Source organism: Anolis carolinensis, chromosome X, assembly GCF_035594765.1.
Source record: "Anolis carolinensis isolate JA03-04 chromosome X, rAnoCar3.1.pri, whole genome shotgun sequence".
Classification (NCBI taxonomy): domain Eukaryota; kingdom Metazoa; phylum Chordata; class Lepidosauria; order Squamata; family Dactyloidae; genus Anolis; species Anolis carolinensis.
In genome coordinates, this window is record NC_085847.1 from 3,387,252 (window position 1) to 3,405,000 (window position 17,749).

The 17,749-nt window shown below is 46.0% G+C and overlaps 1 protein-coding gene across 2 annotated transcripts in view; it reads left to right on the top strand.

Annotated features, from left to right (window-relative positions):
* septin5 (septin 5) overlaps positions 1-17,749 on the top strand; it is a 41,782-nt gene continuing 24,033 nt past the window's right edge. The window contains exons 1-2 of one of the 2 annotated variants that reach the window (XM_008117367.3): positions 1-307; positions 488-498. In XM_008117367.3, coding sequence (XP_008115574.2) covers positions 16-307; positions 488-498 — 303 coding nt within the window. In that variant the 5' untranslated portion in view covers positions 1-15. Of the gene's footprint in view, positions 308-487; positions 499-4,718; positions 4,905-17,749 lie in introns of those variants that run through there. The other variant, XM_062958342.1, reaches the window with a different exon arrangement.

The window sequence follows — 17,749 nt, forward strand, 5'->3', positions numbered from 1 at the left end:
TTGTAAGGAGAATAGATGGCCGTCTGTCGGGAGGGGTTTGATGGTGCCTGGGGTTTAATTGTGCTGCGCGTGGGCTCACTCAAGGGGCGAGGGGGAGGAGCCTCCTCGGCTGGTCCAGAGCGGGGCCAATCAGGACGGGGCGCGGAGGGTGGGCGGGGCCGAGCCCGCTACAGGCTCCGCCCACCCCACGGTTTTGATGGGCTTCTCTCCCTCCCTGCTCGCCTTTCTTGCTGCCGCAGTCGCCTGCGCTCGCTTTGCCTCAAGATGAGCACCGCCATCCGCTACAAAAACAAGCTCGTCAACCCAGGTAAGCGCCGGGACTGGGTCCGAGTTGGGGGGAGAGCGCCTTTTTGGACGCCTTTCTTCGCATCTAAACCATCTTCTTCCTTCCTTCCTTCCTTCGCTCTTCGCTTTCTCCTCCTGGCTGCCTCCCTTTTCCTGGATATGGCTTCCCGCTCCTTCCCTGACGGCTCCATCCTCCTCCCAGAAGAAAAACAGGTAAAGATGCCTTCTCTTCATCCTTCCTCTCCTCCTCAGGGCTTTGGGACTTCATTTCCCAGAAGCCTCAGCCGCGCCTGCCAATGGGGAGGGCTTCTGGGAAATGGAGTCCCTATCCAACACCTGGCTAATGTTTGAGATGTTGTCGACTCCATCCCCCAGGATCCCTCCCCATTGGCCCACGCAGCTGAGGCTTCTGGGAGTTGGAGTCCAAACCTGAAGGACCCAGAGCCACTGATTGGGAAGAGTGCAATAGATGTCGCTATCGGATGCCTCATGAACTTGAATGTATACTGTAGTTGTTTTTCTTAATCTGTTTATCCTATTATGCTTATACAGTAGAGTCTCACTTATCCAACATAAACAGGCTGGCAGAATGTTGGATAAGCGAATATGTTGGATAACAAGGAGAGATTAAGGAGAAGCCTATTAAACACCAAATTATGTTATGATTTTACAAATGAAGCACCAAAACATCATGTTATACAACAAATTTGACAGAAAAGGTAGTTCAATATGCAGTAATGCTACGTAGTAATTACTGTATTTACGAATTTAGCACCAAAATATCACGATGTATTGAAAACATTGACTACAGAAATGTGTTGGATAATCCAGAACGTTGGATAAGTGAATGTTGGATAAGACTCTACTGTACTAGCTGTGCCCGGCCACGCGTTGCTGTGGCGAAGTCTGGTGGTATGGGAAATAAAGTATTGAGGAATTGGTGGTAGTTAATGTAAAGGGTAAAGGTTTTCCCCTGACATTATGTCCATTATAAATGGGTTATATAGCTGTGTGGAAGGGCCTTGAGTCTACACTGTCATATAATCCAGTTCAAATCTGATAATCTGTATTTTATAGGCAGTGTGGAAGAGGCCTAAGTGAGGCCTAACTGCCTGTCCCCTGGGCTGAGTGGGTTGCTAGGAGACCAAGTGGACAGAGCTTAGCCTTCTAACTGGCAGCAATTGGATAAAAACAATTATTCCTCTCCCTCTAATTAGGACTTTATTTTTCTTTTCTTTTTGTTGTATGAACGTAGAGGCATGGATGAGGGGTTGTGCTGCCATGTTTAGTGTTTCTGGGATGTGTAGTTTTGTTGTTTTGTCCTAGGCCGAAATTCATTACCCTTATATATATAGAGATTATTGATGTACTCCTATTTATGTGATTTTAATATGGGTCCTGTGAGGGAGAAAAACGGGATATAATTACTTTTTTTCGTGTCAGGAGCAACCTGAGTTGCTTCTGGAGTGAGAGAATTGGCCGTCGGCAAGGACGTTGCCCAGGGGACGCCCAGATGTTTTGATGTTTTACCATCCTTGTGGGAGGCTTTTCTCATGTCCCCGCATGGAGCTGGAGCTGATAGAGGGAGCTCATCCGCGCTCTCCCCAGGTGGGATTCGAACCTGGCAGCCTTCAGGTCAGCAACCCAACCTTCAGGTCACAAGGCTTTTATCCCCTAGGCCACCAGAGCCTCCTGATATAAATAATAATAATAATTATTATTATTAGTGACACAAAGACATGGTATGACACAGCAAACGAGATATATATGCTGGATTTCGTATCACAAAATCACAAGTCGAACACTTCCCAAGTGTTTAGGACTATTATTATTATTTAGGATTATTATTATTAGTAGTAGTAGTGACACAAAAACATGGTATGACACAGCAAACGAGATCTATATGCTGGATTTCGTATCACAAAATCACAAGTTGAACACTTCCCAAGTGTTTAGGATTATTATTATTATTAAAATTCCAGTTAAAACCCATAAAAACATTGAAAACAAAAAAAACCTCAACCTATGGCGACCCCATTGATTTCGTAGGGTTTTCATGGGAGGCTTTGCAAACGCCGTCCTCTGAAATATTCCCTGGCATTTCCTGTTCGTCTCCCATCCAAGTCCCAACCAGCTTATGAATACTTGGCAAAATCATGTGTCTCCCAGCTGCCTGGGTTTGGTTTTCCTTTTTGCGGTTACTCTCGGTGTTAGTGAACTGGGCAGTCGGTCAGTTGGTTAGTTGGTTAGTTGGCATTGTAGATATATAGATATCATCCACGCTGCAGAGTTGGCCCCACTTCAAATTCTGGGATTTGTAGTTCGTTGTGGTATTTATACTCTCCTGAAAGTAAGTGTCTCACTAAACTACACATCCCAGCATTCCACAGCCACGAGCCCTGGCAGTGACAGTGGGGCCAAATGGCTATAGAGTGGATGCAGCCATCATTATTTCCAGTAACAACAAGCCTTTCCTCTCCAGATGTGTTGAACTGTGCCTTCCATCATCCCCATTCAAAGTTAGGAATGCATTAGGATTTAAGGCGATACCAGATTCTTTGTTGATTTTGCCAGACTTGGTTTGGGTGAGTTTTCCATACTGTTTGGCCATGAAGCATTCTCTCCTGACGTTTTGCCCACATCTATGGCAGGCACAGGTTGTGAAGTCTGTCGGAAAATAGGCAAGTTGGGTTTATGTATCTGTGGAATGATGTCCAGGATGGGACCAAGAAATGTTGTTTGTTTGAGGCAAGTGTGAAATGTTGCAATTGATCACCTTGATTAGCATTGCAGATTCAAAGCCTGGCTGCTTCCGGCCTGGGGGGAATCCTTTGTTGGAAGGTGTTAGCCTGCCCTGATTGTTTCATGTCTGGAGTTCTGCTGTTTTTAGATTTTAATATGGCCAATGCTGCTTTGAAGACTTTGGAAAAAAGAGTGCAATGAATGGGTTGAATGAGACATCAGCCTCAGGCGTCTGGTGTTGGAGGAGACAGCTTCATAGCAGGGCTAGGGAATTGTCTACCTCCCCAATATTGGCAAAGTACTGCTCCTATCTCCTGGGATTGATGGGAATTGGAATCCAATGACAAGCAGAGGACGATGGGTTTGCCAGTTTATGTGCCGTCCCCACTGCAATATTCGTCTTATGGGATCTACTCTGTTTTCTCCCCACTGGAACTGCAACCCAGCCCCTGGTGCCAGCCAATGAATGAATTGAATGCAAGCTGTATCAACTCTCCCTCCAAACAATTGTCTTTTGAGGGCCTGAAATGAACCAATTTCTCCGTTCTTCTCCCCATAAATCCTCTCCTGCTTAGTCTGAACTCTCTTCTTTCCAGTGCTAGCAATTGTTTGGGATGGGGTTCCCAGAGATCTAGATGTGGTGAGACTGTATTGGGTCCTGTATTTGATCGGTTATAGTGTTCTGCTGTCTCTGGGACTTTGGTGCTGCCGTCCCCTTCCTTCTGTAACGCGAGACGTGCCGGCTGTGACGCCAGGGCTGCCTTTGCACCTTGGCAAAGAAACCTGAAGCCGCGGCTCTAAGAATAGGCCCGGCCAGCCTCGCTGGAGGTGGAAGGCGCTTTTTGGCGGCTGCATCCCAGGCCTTGTAGCTAAGCAACGCCATGCATCTGGGCTCTTCAAGCAAGGGTTGCGAGCTCTCTATGAGCATCCTTGCCACGGATCTCTGTTTGTGTTGTGTACTTGGGGTGCTTGCATCCCTGAGTCTCAGAGATGATTCCTGGGAATGATGGGAAGTGTAGGAACCATTGTCTTTCCCAGGCCGTTCATAAATGTACGACCGTCTGCATTCAAGTCACTGTGTTGTTTTGTTTTCTGCTGTCCTGGAGACTAGGACACAATGGAAAAATGACTTCAAACTACCAGAAAGGAGATTCCAATGAACATGAGGAAGAACTTCCTAACTCTGTTCAGCAATGGAACTCTCTCTCTGTCCCAGAGTGTGGTGGAGGCTTTGAAACAGAGGCTGGATGGCCATCTGTCGGGGGTGGTTTGATGGTGATTTTCTTGCTTCTTGGAAGAATGGGGTTGGACTGAATGGCCCACCAGGTCTCTTCCAACTCCAGGATTCTATGATTAAAGTCGATCCAGTTTTCCCAACTGGTTCTGTCTGCATCTCCTCCAGCGCATCCTATTTCGCTGTGGCTCATGAATAGGCAAAGGTCCGGCATCTGTCTCTCTCTGGCGCTCCTTTCCCCCCCTCTAAGATCTGCCCACTCGCCGTAACGTTGAATTGCCGGATTGCCCTTTATGAGGACCATCTGTGAATCCGTCTGTGCGATGGCTTATCCACAGAGTGGCATTATCGGCGGAAAGAATGGGTGCGTCGGTCCTTGAGGTTGTCGTCTCGTGGTTGTAAATATCAGTGTGTGTGTGTGGTGGGGGGGTCATAGTTGAACTGGATCATTGCCATGGGAAAACGCACGGAAATGACGCTCACGAACCGAAAAGAGAGCGACTCCAATTCCCACCTGAATGTCTCGGGCATTTTTGATTATGCCCTGCAGCCCATCAGTGCACAAGCGGATGCACAGCGAGCATGTCAACAACCTCCAACTGAACGGAGACATTGTGCTTTGGACACAAGTCTTCTTCATAAGGTAGGCTTTGATCGAGGTGTCTTTTCTGCTAGCTGGGAACTCCTGGAAGCTGTAGTCTGTATTGTTCTTTTAAAAGGAACTTGTCTAACCTCAGCTTCCACTTGACACCTGGGTTCAGCTCGACGCAGTGTCCTTTGGGAAGGACTCCAAGGCAACATGCCTCCAAGGCTTCCCAGCGAGAGTCCCTGGTGGGGATCTTCTCCATGTTTGGGTGGAAGGAACCATTGCCAAATGCTGACCCCATTGGCATCCCTTTGCTGGAGCTTTGCGGAGCATTGAGAGGGCTACAGGCCAGCTTAATAATAATAATAATAATAATAATAATAATAATAATAATAATACATCACGCAGTCCTAGACACTTGGGAAGTGTCCGACGTGTGATCCAATTCAACAGCCAGCAGAGTGTCTGCTGTGGACTCATCTTGTTGTGTTTCAAATTTATTATTATTATTATTATTATTATTATTATTAATAATTATTATTATTAATAATAATTAATAATTATTAATAATAAGGCAGAGTTTTGGAGCACAATACTGACCTCACGATCGTGTTAAGAAAACAAAGTATGGATTGTCGATGTTGCAATCCCAGGGGACAGCAGGATTGAAGAAAAACAACTGGAAAAGCTGACATGATATGAGGATTTAAAGATCGAATTGCAAAGACTCTGGCACAAGCCAGTCAAGGTGGTGCCAGTGGTGATGGGCACACTGGGTGCAGTGCCTAAAGACTTTGGCCTGCACTTAAACACAATCAGAGCTGACAAAATTACCATCTGCCAGCTGCAGAAGGGCACCTTACTGGGATTTGCACGCATTATTCACCGATACATCACACAGTCCTAGACACTTGGGAAGTGTCCGACGTGGGATCCAGTACAACAGCCAGCAGAGTGCCTGCTGTGGACTCATCCTGTTGTGTTTCAAATAATAATAATAATAATTGGGAAGTGTCCGACGTGGGATCCAATACAACAGCCAGCGTAGTGTCTGCTGTGGACTCATCCTGTTGTGTTTCAAATAATAATAATAATAATAATAATAATAATAATAATAATAATAATAATAAATTGGGAAGTGTCCGACGTGTGATCCAATACAACAGCCAGCATAGTGTCTGCTGTGGACTCATCCTGTTGTGTTTCAAATAATAATAATAATAATAATAATAATAATAATAATAATAAATTGGGAAGTGTCCGACATGTGATCCAATACAACAGCCAGCAGAGTATCTGCTGTGGACTCATCCTGTTGTGTTTATAATAATAATAATAATTTTATTTATACCCTGCCACCATCTCCCTGTGCGGACTTGGGGTGGCTCACATGGGGCAAAGGCCTGAACAACATAATCGACCAAAATAAACAACAATATAAATACAATTCACAGTATCAAAAGATAAAAACAGTAATACAAAGTAAAACGAGAATACTATAATAGTTAATATCAGTCAACCACCACATAGGTGGAGACTGGAGCAGCTATGCAAGAATAAAATGATGAATTAAGTGCATAGATAATTAGGACCTAATAAAATACAGCTCCTATTGCGGTGGGAAATCTTTATCTATATACATATAATAAAGGTGAAATTCTGTATGTGTGTATGTGGCTGGGGTTTCCACTTACACAGACAGGCTCCCCCTTCTACAAATAGCTACCCAAAGGGCTGGAATGCTTTTTCTCCCCGGGCTCAGTTCCTGATGATATGACATTTGCTGGAATTTGGGGTCCCACCCTTTCGTTGTTGGGTGTGGGCTCCCCCGGAGTACATCTCCGAAACCGAATCCGGCCCTTGGGCTGCATGAAAGCGCTTCTCCGCCCTTGCCTTGGACGATCAGCCAAGGCCGCAATCCAAACGGAGATCTGATGTTTCCGTCTCCTGGCATTGGAAGGTTTGATTCAGCAAACAAGACGGGATGGACGCCTCGTTTGCACAAAAAGAAGATGTAACAGATCAGAATCTGGGTTGCTGTGAGTTTTCAGGGCTGTCTGGTCATGTTCTAGAAGCATTCCCTCCTGATATTTCACCCACATCTATGGCAGGCATCCTCAGAGGTTGTGATGTCTGTTGGAAACTAGGCAAGTGGGGATTATATTCCTGTGGAATGATGTCTAGGGTTCTTTCTTGTTGAAGGCAAGTGTGAATAGCCATTGGCGAGCTTGATTAGCATTGAATAATAATACTTTATTTTTATATCCCGCCTCCATCTCCCCTAGGGGACTGGGGCGACTTACATGGGGCCGAGCCTGGATAAAAACAAACAAAGCAAAATAAAACAACATCAAAAATTACAACACGAAAATTAAAATGAACATTTTAAAATATAAAAATAATACACATCATAAAAACATGGATTTGGCACCCAAGTGAAAAGGATAAAACGAACTGGGTAAGGTGCAGTGAGTGCGTATTGTAAACAAGATAGTTAAAAGGTGCTACCATCAATAGGGAAGCAGCTTCAAAGCCAAGCAGCTTCAAAGCCTGGCTGCTTCCTGCCTGGGTGAATCTTGGGAGGTGGGGCCGGGCTGTGGCGCAGGCTGGTAAACAGCTGCTGCAATAAATCACTCTGACCATGAGGTCATGAGTTCGAGGGCAGCCCGTGGCGGGGTGAGCACCCGTCAATTAAAAATAAAATATAGCCCCTGCTCGTTGCTGACCTAGCAAACCCGAAAGATAGTTGCATCTATCAAGTAGGAAATAAGGTACCACTTATAAAAAGTGGGGAGGCAAGTTTAACTAATTTACAAGGTTGGAATGAGGAAGTGATGAAGTGCCATCAGAGTGGATGATGAAGCAGCTGCTCCCCCTTGTGGCCAGAATCAAACATCCCCTCAGGAGAAGGTTAAATTGCCTCTGCGTCTGTCTGTCTCTGTCTCAGTTCGATGTGTTTATGGGCATTGAATGTTTGCCCTATATGTACATAATGTGATCTGCCCTGAGTCCCCTTCGGGGTGAGAAAGAAGGGCGGAATATAAATACTGAAAATAAATAAATTATCTGGCCCTGATTGTTTCATGTGAGGAGAGTCAATAAAAACTCAGAACACTCAGAAGACAGGGGAATATTGCACAATATTGGTTCCGGCCATTAAAGCCTTCGACAACAGATCAGAATCTCAATGTCAGCTGCTGCTGGGAAAACTTAACACCTTCCTCTGCAGCATCCCTGGGTTTGTTTTGAGTCCGAAACATTTTTTGAGGTTCCAAAACAAATTTTCATTTGGATTGATCACTTTGTCAATGCTGTTTCTCCCGCCAGGCCTTTAGGAAAGTGGCTTTGCTCGGTTTCCAGAATGCAATCTGCACCGGTTTTGGAGTCGTCCGAAGCAGACAACATTTGGGCTCTTAGGCAGATCAGGTCAGCCGAGTTCACGTCTTGCACATCTGTCCCCATGGCTCCATCCTCGGCGACAGATGGCACTGGTGAGGGGGCAACGCTCCCCCTTCCGCCCCCTCTTCTGTGCCCCCCAAAGCACCTCGGCAAGGTCTGATTCCGGCCTTTTTTCCACGTCAGCCGAGACCCGTCTCTTCGCCTGGGAGTCTGCTTATCCAAGCCTTTTGAATGGCACCGCCGAGACGCCAGCGGGTCTCCCTCCTTGTCAATTATTCATGCGACAAATGGATGAAATGGCCTTCTGGGAGGGAAAAGGGGCTTCTGAACATGCGCCGGGGTCTTTGCCAAGAATCTAGCCCTTTGCAAAGAAGGAAATGTCAGTATTCCCCACATATCTCTCTCTTTCCCCCTACTTGTTTCCATTGTTATGGCCTGCTAACTGGGCCCAGATTGAGATAATTGATGCACGTACCATAGTAATGTAACATAGGGTGCATCTACACTGTCGAATTAATTCAATTTGATGCCACTTTACGTGCCACGGAATCTGGAGTTGTAGTTTTACACCAAACTGCAACTGCCAGGCTACTATAGGGTTGAACCATAGCAGTGAAAGTGGTGTCAAACTGCATGAATTCCACAGTGTGTAGATATAGCCACCATCTTAGAAAAAAGAATTAATTGTGGTTATTTGTAGCTGGACATAAAGGCAAACCGGCATTGCCAAGCTAGATGAAAAAATGAGATTTTGTTTTTGTTGGTGGTGCAGAGAAAGGCACAAAAGGTCAGGATTTGATTTACTCGAAGCGCAAACACAGCCTTTTGGAGATGGAAAATGTATGAAAAAAATATCTTGTGTGTTTGGATAGGGAGTTCCTCTTGCGCCGAGTGATTCCCATGTGAACGTGGCTATTTTAAAAAAAAAATGTATATTAATGTCTTTTCGTGTTTAGCCTTGAAATACAGGAGGAAATGTGATTTGACTGTTGTTGCGGTGTGTGTTTTTCCCTCTGGAAGCATAGATTGGGCATGCAACTTGTCTGGTTTGCTATCAAAAGGCAATTTCAGTCTCAAGAACATTTTAGGGTTCTGAGAATTTCTCATGTGTTGTGTAAGACACCAACAGGATTTTCAGCATCATAGTGGGCTAAAGATACTAGATATACCGACTTTTTGGGGATGCTAAGCAGGGTCAGCCTTGGTTAATATTTGGATGGGAGGCAACCTGAAGGAGAGTCCATAGGAACATATGCACACCTACTTTCAAGGAAAGTATCCAGAGGCAGTTTCATCTTCAGTCAGCCACTAAGAGCCATTAAGTCTACAAAAGACCTGCCTCGAGTGAAAAACCACCAGGACCGCTTTGCCGTTCTGGCTCGAACCCAGCCACCAGCATTTTTGGACATTCCTTGAGGGACTCTTATGATGAGCAGATACTTTCCCCAATTGACCGTCACACCAGAGAAGGGTGAACCCAGACACAGTCAAAACCCTCCTGACAGATGGCCATCCAACCTCAGTTCAAATACATCCAGAGAAGGAGAATCTACCAGATCGCAAGCAGTCTATACTTCACTAGAGTTGGAAGGAATCCCCAAAAGGCAACTAGTCCATTCCACTTATACCATTAAGGACGACACAGACAAAGCCCTCCCAACAGATGGCCACTCAGCTTTGATTTCAGAGAGATTCAGTCACTACAAAAGTGGAGTAATTGTGCTCCTTATTTACACAGTAAATATTACAGTATATGAAGCTTAAACATGATATTATTTTATATATATATCTTCTAAAGGGTTGGTATCACCTCTGGCTTGCTAGTGACACTGATACATGTCTCCAAAGCGTGTCACCAATCTGAAACATTTGGGACGTTCTGCCGTATGGGATCTAGCCAAGCCAAAGTTGTCATCTCTCCCTTCGCCCTGCCATGCTGCGTGCCCATCCTTGGGAACCCTCCGAAGCTTTGATTTCACACCAAAAAGCTGTTGAAAACCAACAAAGCCTGGTCGGAAAGGATCTCCGAGTTCTCCTTCCCTGGCTTTCTTTCTCTTTGCTGGGGAGCGGGATGAGGCTATGGCGGGCTGTGTGCCATGGCGGTATTATCTCGAGCCTTGGCCACTTGTGAAAGCCGGGCTTGTTTTTCGGAGGCCGCGAGGCCCGGCCTTTGGGACAGCTGCTTGCAGGCTACAGCCAGTACCAGGCCTCTGGTGCCAAGGCTGGGTTTGAATTGCGGCTTGGCTCCAAACATCTCGATTGGGGGCCGAGGACAGTAAAGGGAAGGATTTGTCACCCGGGTAAACAAGAGGCCATAGATACTGGTTTAGAGAGTATCATGAGAATGCCCTGCAATGAGGAGAATCCTAAAATAACGGCCAGTGAGTTGATTAAGTTCACTGGGGCGGGTCTTTTATAAAGTTAACGGCTCTGAATGGTTACCACTCCTCAATATTTTGCATGAAATAGAGCTAGGTTGCAGTTAGATTGTTCCAGGAGGGAGCAAATGTAGGAAAGGGCCAAATTTCACCCCGACGGGACACAGGCACGTCTAAAAACCGAACCGGAATGAACTAGTGGCCACTTTGAGGCAGGATGGATTGACTCTTTGGCAATTGATCCTTTGAGGATGTTTTGGGATTTAAATCTTGGCTTCTTCTGTTTATTGGGTTAAACTTTGAGAATGTTTCTTTTGGGACTTGTAAAGTCGGAATAGACTAGTTTGAAGCCCACAACTCTTTAGACAGCCTTGTTGGGGTTGGAGAAAGGCCGCATCGAAATACATAAATGGAGTTGCGCCAGGGTCTGAGTTTGAGTTGGTTGCACTTTGCTGCCACAGTTGCACCCTTTGCCAGCTAAACCCTTCAAACGGGTGCTTGAGATGTGATGCCCGACACCTTTGCGTTCTTCCTCGCTGGCCCGATTCTGTCACTTCCCATTTGGTGCCATCCGTGCCGTGGTTGCGCATAGAGCTTCGAAAGGACCCGCTTGGAAGCCCACCTGTGGCATTGCCCCTCTAGCAATGCGTTCGGTTTCCCCGTCCTCTGTCCCGAAGGCGATCTCGTTCGCCCCGTCCGTTTCCACTCCGTTGCGCTGGGTCTCGTGCGGGACGGTGCCGATTGCGTTTGCCGCCTTGAACTGTCGCATCCCTTCGAGCTGCACGCTTTCGCTGTCTTGTCTAATAGGCTCTGTGTTTGACCGATTTCTTTGACATTTGTGAAAAGACTTGTTTTGATTGCGACGTCTCTGTGACTCTGGTGACATCCTCTTTCCCCAGAAAGCCCACATCGAAATCAGCGTCTCAGAGTTGCAAGAGTTTTCTTGGCCTTTTTAGGAAGCTGCTGCACACCTGGCACATTTATTTGTCTATCTAGCCCAGGGCTGAGCAGATCTCTTTTCTATTGCAAGTCCCAGCAGCCACAAATCATGATACAACATACTGGGATTTGCAACTTAATAGCACTGGGAAAACTATGTGATTCCGCTCTTGCTCTGTGAACCTTTCCCCTTCAGAGTGCAAACGTTAGCAATACCTAGTTAGTTATTCTTTTCTTCATAATGATAGTACAGTACGCTGCTTTAAATCCCACCCATGGGAGAAAAGTGGAATAAAAATAAATAATTAATAATAAGTAATAATAATAATAATCATTATTAATAATAATAATACTTTATGACTCGTGCATCCACAGCACCCATGGGAGAAAAGTGGGATTAAAATAAATAATTTATAATTATTATTACTGGTATATTATTTTCTGCTCCAGGATGCTCCAAATTTTCCTGGCATTGCCTGCCCATGACCAGGAAATAGTGCGGGAGGCATTCCCAGCCAGGTTTGAATGCTTCTCTTTCTTCCTTGCTTGCAAGAAATGGTGTGCCCTGAGATCTTGCCATGTGCCGGGATCTGTGTGTGTTTTGTATGTTTCTGGCTGGTCGATGCGCGGAAAATTTTTCCATACTCTTAAACCTGTATAGAGAAATGTGGCGGCAAGGAAACTTTCCACCGGGAAGGGAGGAGAAATGGAAGGAAGGGGTTTGATGGGGACAGAAAGCAGGACCCACATTGAGAGAAAGAGAGGTGTCAGAGGAGGAGACGGATCATGCCTTTCATTAATAAAGTGGAAATTATGTATGTTTGTTTGTTCTGCAGTGGCTCCTTCTGGGCGGCCAGGACTGGGATGGGCAGAGTTACGAGCTCTGAGGCAGGGCTGAGCTTCTATCCTTGTCCTGTGGCGTCTGCCAGGACACAGGAGGCGGGGCTAGATGAGGGGGCGGAACCTCCATACCCCACCCCCGTGTTCTAACAAGCGCCTCAGGGGAGTATGCAGAGACTCTTGGGAAGAGGCCCCGCCCCTAGCCCCGCCCTTTAGCCCTAAAAGGCCTCTCAGGAGAAATATAGAGGCTCAGCCCTGTCTTGGGCTCTTGGAAGGAGGCCCCACCCCCTTCCTTAGCTCCGCCCTCTGTGTCCCAACAAACGCCTCAGGAGAGGTATTGATTCTCAGCCCTGTCTTGGGCTCTTGGGAAGAAGCCACACCCACTCTTCTAGCTCCTCCCCCGTGTCCTAATAGGTGCCGTCACCGCCCTCCTGGATTTCTGCAGCGCCCACCAGGGGGCGGTAGCGCTCACTTTGGGAATCACTGATCTAGGATAATAATACTTTCAGAATAACAATAACAACAACAACCCGCCTCTCCTTGTGGCCAGAAGGTTTCAATGGAGATGTCCTAAGGGAGTCTTTCTTAGAGGTCCAGGCAGAGAAGGAAGCGAGCTGGAGAAGGGAGAAAGGAGTCCTTAAGATGACTCCAAGGACCTTCATGGACGCTGAAGAGGATCTGGAATCAAATGGGAATGTGTTGCTGGGCATTGGTAGAGCCCAATGTTGATTGTGATACAGAATGGCACCCCAGATCATTAGAAGGAAGTCAAGGAAGGGCGGTCCATGGAGAAAGCACGCCAGGAACCCAATGGGACCTGTTTCTCTTGCTTCTTTCTTAAGGTGGGGCAGAAGACAACCGGATGAATAGAATGGCATGGCATGTCCTAGGGAAAAAAATGGGCATGGTTTGCTCTAATCCTGGGCAGGGAACTGGCCGAACTGGCACACATTTCTTCTTCATGCGGCACTCCCAGGGAAGTAATTTCGAAAGGAGGTGCATCTCCTTGAGAAGCCCTAAAGAAGAAGAAGAGGCCTGCTGGACAGCACCAAATATTCATTGCTGAATCCATCACTCTCTTTCCGCAGCTTCCGTGGGAAGTCTAGAATCAAAGGGCAGGGAGTTCAATATTGAGCAGAGTTTGGGAAGATCCTTTTTTTGGCACATCACTCCTAGTCGTCATACATCTACACTGTAGAATAGTTTGATCCCTCCTGAACTGCCCTGGCTCGATGCTATGCAATCTTGGGGGTTGTAGTTTGGGGCGGCGCCAGCATTCAAGACCTTGTAAAACTACAATGCCCAGGATTCCATAGCATTGGACAAAAGCGGTGTTCAGCCGCATTCATTCAACAGGATTGCATTCTTGCCGAGTTCTTCTGGCAGGCAGTTCTAAGCATATGAAAAATGGAGAAATATCTCTGCTGAAAAAGGAACCACCGATTCCAGAGATCAGAGAACTTTCTTGACATTGAGCTTAACTGACTTGAGCAAGAGCTTTCTTAGCAGGGTTGTGAAAGCCAAGAAAAGAAAGAAAGAAAAGTACTGTATATACTCGAGTATAAGCCGAGTTTTTCAGCCCTTTTTAGGACTGAAAAAGCCCCCCTCTGATTATACTCAAGTAAGGGTCCTGGTCGGCTTATACTTGAGTATATATGGTACATTTATTATTTTTCTCTATTTTTATTGGTATTATTATATTTATTATTTTGCTCGCACTTTTGGCCCAGTTCTTTTTGGAGCCAACCCAAGATTTTATCAGTATATTTATTGTATGTGACCTCACTTGTTTTATGATTTGTTTTATTGTTGATTGATTTGTTTTATTGCTATGTTTTTATATTGTCTGATGTCTGGCCTTGGCCTGATGTAAACCGCCCTGAGTCCCTTTGGGGAGATGGGGCGGGGTATAAAAATAAAATAATTATTATTGTTATTGTTACTATTACATTTATTTTATTCTATTTTTATTATTATTAATACATTTATTATTTCACTCTGATATTACATTTATTATTTTACTCTATTATCATTATTATTATTATTATTATTAAAAGGATGCATAATGGCATTTACATTGAAGAAGATGAGAATAATGATTTAATCAGAGTTGGACAGACTTACCTTAAATTAAGAGTTTTATGTAAATATTCAAAAAGCATTTAACCTACCGATGCCTCGATTAATGTAATTTTATTGATATCTATTTTTATTTCTGAAATTTACCGCTCTCGGCTTATACTTGAGTCAATGTTTTCCCAGTTTTCTTACGGTAAAATTAGGTGCCTCGGCTTATATTCGGGTCATATACAGTATGACCTGACTCCAGCTCATTGCATTGGCTTTTTGGGATTCTGATATTTTCAAGCTGGATGGTGGAATCCGTGGAGGCAGAATCCAAAGATATGAATGGATGGATATCTGCTGATGGTTACTGTAGTCTAGAACATCCAGAGGGCTCCTAGGTGGCCGAGAGGCAGCCAGGGATTGAGTCAAAGACTTCTTGTGTACCTCGTGTGAACTATGGCTCATCATCCCTATTCTTTCGATCCCGAGTCCTCAAAAGACTCGAAATACATCCAACTTCCCTCTGTGTGAAGGACCTCCGACGGCTCGTTCAGCCTGTTTGGGTCTCATAATCCGCCCATTCATAAGACGGCCGTGGATTTGCACTCCAACGTGTCAAAACCGGAGATAAAGGTTCCGCTCCGTCAAGGCTGGGAGACAAAGGCCGGGCTGTTTGCTTCCCGCGTCGCCATTGTGCCGCGAGCCCGGTCCCTGGGGATCCGTGTCTTTTCTGTCACTGGCCCTACTTTGATGTCTCTGGCTCTGGGACCGGCTGCGTGTTGCTTCGGGCCCCGGATTTGTTCCTGGACGGACGAGGCTGGAGGGAGGCCAAGCCGTGCGGCGCCCTTGACAAATGGCGGGAAAGAAGAAAAAGAAATGCCACCCTGTTCTGCAGCGGGAAGCCGGGATGGCGGGCTTGGCATGGGTTGCCTGCTGGGGTGTTGCCGAAGATGACCGCTGGCACTGGGCCCTCCGGCAACAACAAAGGAAAAGTTGATTTGGATTGATTCTTCATTGTGTTTTGGGTCTAGTTCACTCTAGAAGCAAACCTCTCATTCTCATTATATCCTCATAAGAACCCTATCCTGCCTTGAAATCTGGTGGTTTTTAAGCAGAGGCTGGACGGGCATCAGTTGGGAGGGCTTTTAGGGTGTTTTCCTTCCTGGCAAAAAAGGGTTGGACTGGATGACCCTTGGGTTCTCTTCAAACGGTAGAATTCCAATCTCCCATTGGTGACGCTACTTTGGAACTGGAAAGAGTCACTTTCTCATATAATGCATGTCATGATCCTACACTGACCATATAATGCATTATATGGCATTCTATGAGTAACGTACTGTTCCCTTATATCAGGGATCCTCAAACTTTTTAAGTGGAGGGCCGATTCACAATCCCTCAGACTGTTGGGGGGGCCGGAATAGGATGAAATAGTCCAAAATTAGGATTGTTGTTGTTGTGTGCCTTCAAGTCATTTCATACTTAGGTCAATCCTAAGTCTAAAGTTTAGGACAGAGGCCTGGTCAATGATCTTGGGGGGCCGCATCTAGATGATCTCACAAGACCATAGGTAAGCAAAGCAACCTCCAAAGACCATCTAGATAGTCTCATAAGACCATAGATAAGGAAAGGGATCCTCAAAGACCATCTAGATGGTCTCATAGGACCATAGGTAAGGAAAGTGATCTCCAAAAGCCATCTAGATGGTCTCATAAGACCATAGATAAGGAAAGGGACCCTCAGAGGCCATCTAGATGGTCTCATAGGACCATAGGTAAGGAAAGGGATCATCAAAGACCATCTAGACAGTCTCATAGGACCATAGGTAAGGAAAGTGACCTCCAAAAGCCATCTAGATGGTCTCAAAAGACCATAGATAAGGAAAGAGACCTCCAAAGACCATCTAGACAATCTCATAAGACTATTGGTAAGGAAAGGGACCTCCAAAGACCAAGTAGACTTAGGTCAACCCTAAGTCTAAAGTTTAGGACAGGGGCCAGCTAAATGAACTTGGAGGGCTGCATCTGGCCCACGGGCCTTAGTTTGGGGACCCCTGCCCTATATCCTTTATGGCTTTGGGACTCTGAGAAAGGCAATCTCCCATTGGCGACACTCCCTTGGAACTGGAAAGAGGCCTTTAAACAGAGGCTGGATGGTCATCTGTTGGGGGTGCTTTGATTGTGCTTTTCCTGCATGGAAGCATGGGGTTGCACTTGATGACCCCTGGGGTCTCTTGCAACTGTAGGATTCTACGAAACGGGCCTTGTAATCGGATTCATCCTGCCCCAACGGGAAGTCGATTTCAGTGGAAGCTACGAAATGGATTGCGGTACCCAGCCCTCCTTGGTGTAAAATGCAACTCACTTCAAGCTGAGAAAAAAAGGAAACTGCAAGATGGTATTTATTTCTGGAAGGCCTCGGGGTTGAAAGGCTGGCCCGGCATCCCACGCATGGTCTTGGGCATCCTCTAGTGGAGCAACCGAAGTCTGCAAACGTAGCCAAACATTGCAAATCTCCATCTGGAGAATTGGAGGAGCTTCTTGGTTGAGTCTCCCTTCTTGTTGTGGGCCCATTGCGATGCTACCAGAGCCTAGATTTTGGAGATATGGAAGCTGGAAGTCGGGCAGTTGGCCAAGGATGTTGCTTGGCCGTTGTGGTGTGCGACGATTGCGGTCCATTTCCTCTTCCGTAGAAAGTGTTGCAATATAGTTCAATTAGGAAATGCAGCAGGAGCAGAAATGAGTGTGGCTCAGCCATTTGAAATCACATTATATCATCAGTGTAGACCAGGCATGGTCCAACTTTGTCCCTCCAGGTGTTTTGGACTCCAACTCCCACAATTCCTAACAGCCGGTAGGCTGTTAGGAATTGTGGGAGTTGGAGTCCAAAACACCTGGAGGGCCCACGTTTTCCCATGTCTGGTGGAGACACATATATGAATCCCATCCTTTGAGTTCTTCAAGCATAAATAGGGAGCTATTTTTTTTTCCTGAAAAAACCACAACATTGTTGTCATTTGAGCGAACCGTCTGGGCCTGTGAATCCGGAGCGGGTAATTATGTGATGCAACAGCTGTCATGCAAGCGGAAATTTCTGCCTCTTGGAGCGTTTCCCAGCTCCCCACTCTTTCCTGACTTCTAAACAGCAGCTTGAGTTCTTTTGCAAAAAAAGTCTATTTTTAACTCATCTTGGTGATGTGTTGTCAGGAAAGACGGTTATGCGGGCGTTCAGGCTCCCTGTCCTTCCCGATCCCATCAATGCTTTTCCATGCGGGTTTTATGA